Below are 6,804 nucleotides of genomic sequence, written 5' to 3'. Positions count from 1 at the left end.
GGGGGGGGGGGTATTTATATTTTCACTGTTTTTTACGTAAACACAATAGTCTAACTGCTTGAGGAGTCTAAACAAATGTAAAACGGGTGGGAGAAACATGATTTTTGTGCTTGGTTTGCGGCAACACTAATGCCAATGTTTTCATTTACGAACTAGCAGGTGCATGTTTTGCATTAAGAAGAGAGTTGGAAAGTTGTCCTTTACAGAGTCGTTATCAATCATCACGGCTAGGGACCTCATCAACTAAGAGAACATCGACTTACATATTCGCTCCGTTCCATAATATAAGAACGTTAGCTTGAAAAACATTCTTATATTATGAAAACATCATATACACCCTACAATATAACTGCCTCCTGGAACAAACAAGTATTAACTCCGGCTCTCTCCGCTACCACAATAGTAGTGGAGCTGGTAGGAGCTAGGGTTCTACCGGATCTAGGCCAGAGATTGTAGGGGAAGGAGGGAGTTGGGCGCGGGTGAGCACGCGGCCGTCGGCGGCTAGGCGCCGTCGTGCGCGTGGAGGAGGAGGCGGCGGTGAGAGGAGGCGGCTAGGGTTTAGGGTTCCGGCTCCTCTGGAAACCAGGCAATAGAATTGTCTTATTGCTTAATCTGAAAAAGAGTCTTACAACTTGTTTATATAACCACGAAAATAAGATAACTTGTGGGCTAAACCCCTAGCTAAACCTGCCTGGTGGGCCTCCTACGAGTATAAGTTACCCCGGTCATAACAGGAGCTAACCCTCTCAGAAAGTTCTAGCATTTCTCTCTTTCCATAGGTGCACATTGTCGTTAGCAATCCAATCTTGTCGCCCTCCCCTGTAGCTGAGACCACCATCGTGCGATAGTCGTCGTTGTATGTGCAATCCTTACCATTGATCCATTAGAGACAATAAACTTTTGCCACACCTCTTTTGCGAAAGGATATTGCAGCGTAATAGCTCAAGTGCAGCTAAACTGAATATATCCCATCCATGTCATGTCTCTCCCACACGTTTTACATTTGTTTAGACTCGTCTTTTGTTACATGGAGGCCAATTCATGAACAAGAACAGAATAGTTGCTTACACCTCTCTCTATTAGCATGATTTGAGTTGACCTTGCTCTCTGCCTCTTTCCACCAAACATCAAAAGCCAAGAAACAGTCGACATATAAACACATATCTCTAATTTGTGAGAACAACAGGGCGCTGATTTGTACTACGACATAGGCGACTCTTATTGGGGGAGGCAAACGAACAGTTTGGGTTTGAGTGAAATATGGGTCATATCCAGTACAAATAGGACTATTTCACAAGTCTACACAACAACGACACTTTGGCCGAGTGGTTAAGGCGTGTGCCTGCTAAGTACATGGGGTTTCCCCGCGAGAGTTCGAATCTCTCAGGTGTCGTTTATTTTTTCATTTCTGCATCTTTAAACAGCCGAGCCCCACGCACACATTTCCGTTGAGCACTATATTTTTCACAAATGCAAACGTCAAAGCCAATGTCTGAAGTATAGGACTGAAAACTTATTATAGCCTTTTTGTATATATTTTTTCCCTTTCACTTGTGATTTTGCATCATCAGCAGTAAAGCACCCAGTCTTTTCGTTGTCTAGCTCGCTGGAAAAAACTATTTTCACAAATTTGCACTCCATAGCCAACCTCTCAGGTGTCGTTTATTTTTTTCATTTCTGCATCTTTAAACAGCCGAGCCCCACGCACACATTTCCGTTGAGCACTATATTTTTCACAAATGCAAACGTCAAAGCCAATGTCTGAAGTATAGGACTGAAAACTTATTATAGCCTTTTTGTATATATTTTTTCCCTTTCACTTGTGATTTTGCATCATCAGCAGTAAAGCACCCAGTCTTTTCGTTGTCTAGCTCGCTGGAAAAAACTATTTTCACAAATTTGCACTCCATAGCCAATGTCTGAATTAGAAGAGAACACAAATCACTTATCACAGCCTTTCTATTCTTTTTCTTTTTCACTTCTCATTTTGCATCTTAAGCAGTCAAGCACACCGAGCAAAAAAAATATTCACATGTAATTGCAAATTCATAGCCAATATCTGAACAAGTAGAGAACTGAAATCACTTATCCTAACCATGTTCTATTTTCTCGATAGGTGTTCTAAAACTAAGAACAATTCCCGAGCTTGAACTCTGTATCACGTACGTACTATTTACAGGTTAACTTCTTTTGTTCTACTTGAACAAAGTTATCAACAAATATACACCAAATGCTACAACATCTGTTATGATTGTGTCAGTGCGGTCACCTAAACTTCAGACGATTTAGCTGAGCTGTCATATATGTATTCACAAGATCTGCTGGTCTACGGCTGTCAAGACTGCGAAACCGCGAGACGGTGATCAGACATTTGGTTGAGCTCCCTCATGTAGCCTCCTGATTTGCAAGGAGTTGAAGGGATCAGCTCCAGCACGTCGCCCATCTTCAGCTCCTGGTGCAGGTTGTGCACAGCATGACTGTTGAGCCTTAGGCTCAACTGCATGTCGTAGCTAGAAGCCCTCTTCAGTAGGTCCAGTATTTTCGAATTTTGTGGGAGTTCTTGCACTGACATCTGAAGAAAACAAACATAAAAAATTCAGTTCTGCTGCTCTTCCAAATTAACACATTGCAACTTTAATTAATCAGAAAGCACTAGCACAAAATATTATGAGGGTTCTTAACCTTTTCATTCTCCAGAAGTATTACTAGGATTGGTCCAGTGTGGTCACATTGTTTTGAATAGGAAAAAGGACAGCCATCAGAGTCAGAAGGGAAAGTGCATGTTGCCCTTGGGGAAGAACCAAGTCCAGGAGGCGAAGGGTGATCTGTGTGCAGAGTTTCACACTGCCATGTAACAACACATCTAACCCATTCAACCATTTCAGGCAGAGATGAAGAGCAGTTACGTACGCCTTCCTTGTACCTCCAATGTGCAGCGATTCCAAACTCTGCCTGCAAGTGCATGTCCGCAGTACGAATTTGGATCTCTAATGGGAGTGTTTCTTCACTGAGAACAACCGTGTGCAGCGATTGGTACCTACAAGTTAAGAAGCATCAAGTTAGCACCGTGACATACATTTTTTTCTGCATAGCATAGCAATATTTTGCATGGTCGTACCCATTAGATTTGGGGCTGCTGACATAGTCTTTAAACTTCCCAGGAATTCTAGGCCACAAGTGATGGACAACTTCTAATGTGGTGAAGCAATCAGCTTTATTCTCGAGTATCACACGCACTCCATGTACATCATAGATTTCATCCATGTCCAGTTTTTTCCTGTAATAAAAAAGCAATCACATTAGCATGTTTAGTGGCATATGTCTCTCCGGCTAGCAAGGTTACTTTAAAGGCCATGTTGAAGTCAGTGCAGGAATTACCTATTTTAGATAATGATTCATTTGACTTCATTAACACAGCTAAAATGAAAGGCAAATCATTTGAAAAAAAAAAATCTAGTAAATACACCATAATGGAAACATGACGCACGAGTTTACCTTGTCATCTTGCTGTAGATGCTGTATATGCTCTTGTGCCTCCCTGATATGGAACGATAGGATAGCCCTCTCACCTGAAGGGCCTGTTCCAATCGCCTTATTGCAGCTGCAATCATATCTCTGTTGTAAAACTCATGAAGGTTGGATGACAGTTCCTCATATTGCTCTGGGTAAAGATGCTTGAAACACAGATTTTCAAGCTGCTCCTTCCAGTTCAAGATCCCCAATTGATTCGCCAATGGAGCAAATATCTCCAGCGTTTCCTTTGCAAAGCACTGCTGTTTGATCTTGGGCAATGAATCCAACGTCCTCATATTGTGTAGCCTATCAGCAAGTTTGATAAGCACTGCTCTCGCATCCTCCATTGCAAGGAAGACTGTACGCAATCTGTCAGCTTCATCAGTTCTGCTCGCTGTATCGTTTCTACGAGCCAGTTTGCTCAAATGACTTAGATTAGAAACCTGTCAAATATTCGACACAACTAAGTCAAGTCATTCCACAATGTCCTCAAACGGCCAAAGCACCCTTGTTGCCAAAAAATGGTGATATATTGCAGGTGTAATATTGATAAAGATGACCGACAAGGCGACAACGTGTAGCAGAACAAACAACAGCCTTTCCCAAGTTCCAAATAATAAACGCAATGTCATGAAAGAAGACACATAAAATCACCAAAAGGTGTGTCTGCTTTGATCTGGTAAACAGCCAGGAAGAAATTCTAAAGTATAACAAAGCACAAGTCAATCCTAGGAGATGCCTACAGCCTACTTTAATAGAGGTGATGTTAACTTAATACCTAACTTAGATAAGCATAAGATTTGTATTTGTTCTAGAAGCCCTATCAATAACATAACAATCAATTATGGTCTGTCAGTCATAATCGTAAAAATATATTTTAGCAAGGTAGCCAAACTAGCAACATCCAGTTCTCCATATGACGAAAAAGACAACACCGAGAAAGATGAAAATAAAAGGGGGGCCCACGCAGAGACATAACCATATAACTAATCAATTGTGAGTATGACCTGGTCCTTCCCCTAGAAAACAATGGCCTGATCCTGGACACAGGCACAGCTTAAGTCATACTCAGAAAATTATCTGTATATGCCGGTACGAATAATCTACCAGTGAAGAAGCTCTGAATTGCTACATAACGGTGTAGCAGCAATTGCACCTTACTTTGGTTCGTTTCAGAAAATAATACTGCCACACCAAGCGAGCTTTAACAGAGAAAAACAGTTCTCCTAATTAGACATATCAGTGAGCCTGCTCGTCACATCCTAATGTCAGTTATATCCAGTACAGTAACTAAATACGGAGTAGATCCGAATTCTTACCCCCTTCACGAGGTCCGCAACGCCAGCACCGAATTGCTCGGAGATGGAGCCGTAATCCAGGCCTGCGTCGTCCACCGTGTCGTGCAACAGCCCCGCCGCGATAACCGGAGGGCCTGCGCCGAGCTCCGCGAGCAGCGCCGCCGTCTCCACGCAGTGCTGCAGGTAAGGGTCGCCGCTCGCGCGCATCTGCAGAAACCACCAAAACGCCCAGCCGAGGAACGTGGCCCGGTCACTTCAAACGTCCGACAAGCCACGCCGAAACGATGAGCAGAAAGAGAGCGAGAGGGGCGCTGTCAAGCACCTGGCCGCGGTGGGCCGCCTCGGCCGCGTAGTAGGCCTTTCTCACGAGCTCTTCGCGGAAGATGGCGTGCCGCGACTGCGCGCCGGCGAGCAGGGCCGCCGCGGCTGCGGAAGAAGCGGCGCCGACTTCCTCGAACCCCGCCACGGCGGCGCGGGCTCGCCTCGCGGACGGCGGGCTTCGCGCCTCCCCTTGGTCGGAAGCGCACGCGAAGGAGAGGGAGGGCGGGGTCCGGCACCGGGTCACCCGCAGCTCGCCGGCGGCGGAGGCCGGGGCGCGGGGGAGGAGGTCCAGCGCGGCGGGGGGCTGCGGCGCCGAGAGGCGGTGGTGGGGGCGGCACTTGACGGAGCAGGCGACCGCCGCCGGCATGGCTCCTGGTGGTGGTGCTGGCTGGCTCGGTGAGTTGGAGTTCGGCGGAGGGGACGGTCGAAGAGGGGGGAGTGGGGAGGTGGAGATTGGAGAAAGAGGCGTGGAAGGGAGCTCTAGTTGGGACGTTGGGCTCTTCGCGCGTGCTGGCGTGGTTATGACTAGTAAGCCTACTCGTGGGAACTGGGAAGATGGTGGTCGTTTTTATTTTAGACCTCAAGTCGCCAAATCATTTGGGTTGGCTTGGCTTGCTAATTTTCGAACGAGGAGGTGTGTTTTCTTTCCGAGAGCACGAGTAAACTATGTGCCGTAGTTTTAGTTTTATAGAAGGCACATGATAAAACACAAGAATCAAACTCTCACCACATGCCGATGAGAGGCAAACACCACAGAAACCCCAACACAAAAGTATCTGTGCTAAATTGACCAACAAAAGCAGCCGCGTCTCAACTAACCTTGGTCACCTCTAAAGAGCAACAACTTCAAACAAACTCTCATTGCCAACGCATCAACTAGTGTGTGGCATTAACCATCCTTGATTGCCTAAAAGAGTTGGCAGGTGGGTGGCGAGACTCGAACAGCCCCAAGAAAGTCATCATCTTGGAATCACCCGCGACGGTGTACATAGTACCTTTAGGTCCTGACGAACAATTCAGAACAACGGTGAGTACCACAGGAAAGCAAACTAGGACCTCCAAGTCGTGTCTCCAAAAGCAATTATCCCAACAGAAGAGCGACATCGAGGACGCTGCTATCATCGATCCGGATCCGAACCTAGGCTTTTGCCCGAAGACAACCAATCAAGAGAGAGAGAGAGAGAGAGAGAGAGAGAGAGAGAGAGAGAGAGAGGTGCCGACACACCACAACGCTGCCTCCAAGGAGGGGAAATGACACCCACGAGGGGCTGTCACGGGTGGCACCAGCCAAAGACGGGCAGGACTTCCATCCGAATTATCGCAAACCTACATCCCTGCCCATCGGAATGAGGTACATCATCATTAGACATGATACTTTATACAATATTAGACATGTAATGTTCATAAGCATGTGAAATTGTGTAGTTCAAAGTCATATTCATTTCCTCTTGCTTCAGGGCTCCACCGAACGTAATTACCTAACATGATTCACTCGTCCTTACATGTCGCGACGAACTCTGAAGCCCTAGCCGCCACCGGCGTTACGCTCTCGCTCCTGCCAAAGTCCGTCAACGAGCAAAACCCATGTGGCGTCTGCAGTGCCAGAATGGTCTGTCCACATGGAGTTCATGCGACAGGGTTGGCCGGATGCGGCAGATTAGGGTTGGTGGCA

At 46.3% G+C, this 6,804-nt stretch overlaps 1 protein-coding gene and 1 non-coding gene across 4 annotated transcripts; one reads left to right on the top strand and one right to left on the bottom strand.

Moving 5' to 3' along the window:
- The first annotated feature begins 1,311 nt into the window (after positions 1-1,311).
- Positions 1,312-1,393, top strand: TRNAS-GCU. Its single transcript has one exon. It is a non-coding gene; the product is annotated as a tRNA-Ser (tRNA).
- A 624-nt stretch (positions 1,394-2,017) lies between these two features.
- Positions 2,018-5,659, bottom strand: LOC119353818 (probable GTP diphosphokinase RSH3, chloroplastic). 3 transcript variants are annotated; one of them, XR_005170533.1, is made up of 7 exons: positions 5,134-5,659; positions 4,833-5,018; positions 3,496-3,956; positions 3,119-3,277; positions 2,924-3,037; positions 2,683-2,825; positions 2,431-2,572 (listed from the first exon to the last, which is right to left on the bottom strand). XR_005170533.1 is itself a non-coding variant. In XM_037620501.1 (7 exons), the coding sequence occupies exons 1-6, from the start codon at positions 5,497-5,499 to the stop codon at positions 2,706-2,708; spliced, it is 1,419 nt and encodes a 472-aa protein (XP_037476398.1). In that variant the 5' UTR covers positions 5,500-5,658; the 3' UTR covers positions 2,431-2,572; positions 2,683-2,705. The 3 variants fall into 3 exon arrangements, 2 of the variants coding, with proteins under 2 accessions (XP_037476397.1, XP_037476398.1); XM_037620501.1 differs by having other exon boundaries at positions 2,911-3,037; positions 5,134-5,658; XM_037620500.1 differs by having other exon boundaries at positions 2,018-2,572; positions 2,683-3,037; positions 5,134-5,655.
- Positions 5,660-6,804: the final 1,145 nt, after the last annotated feature.

The sequence above is a fragment of the Triticum dicoccoides genome, chromosome 2A, assembly GCF_002162155.2.
Source record: "Triticum dicoccoides isolate Atlit2015 ecotype Zavitan chromosome 2A, WEW_v2.0, whole genome shotgun sequence".
NCBI lineage: Eukaryota > Viridiplantae > Streptophyta > Magnoliopsida > Poales > Poaceae > Triticum > Triticum dicoccoides.
Note: the sequence above shows the minus strand (reverse complement) of the source record. Positions and strands in the feature narration are given on the sequence as shown.

Excerpts from the sequence above, each read along its gene's own strand:
- LOC119353818 (XM_037620500.1), bottom strand. The coding sequence starts at position 5,499 with ATGCCGGCGGCGGTCGCCTGCTCCGTCAAGTGCCGCCCCCACCACCGC. Across the intron at positions 5,019-5,133 it reads AGGCGGCCCACCGCGGCCAG|ATGCGCGCGAGCGGCGACCC; the intron begins GTGCTTGACAGC and ends TGGTTTCTGCAG. Across the intron at positions 3,038-3,118 it reads AGCAGCCCCAAATCTAATGG|GTACCAATCGCTGCACACGG; the intron begins GTACGACCATGC and ends CTTAACTTGTAG.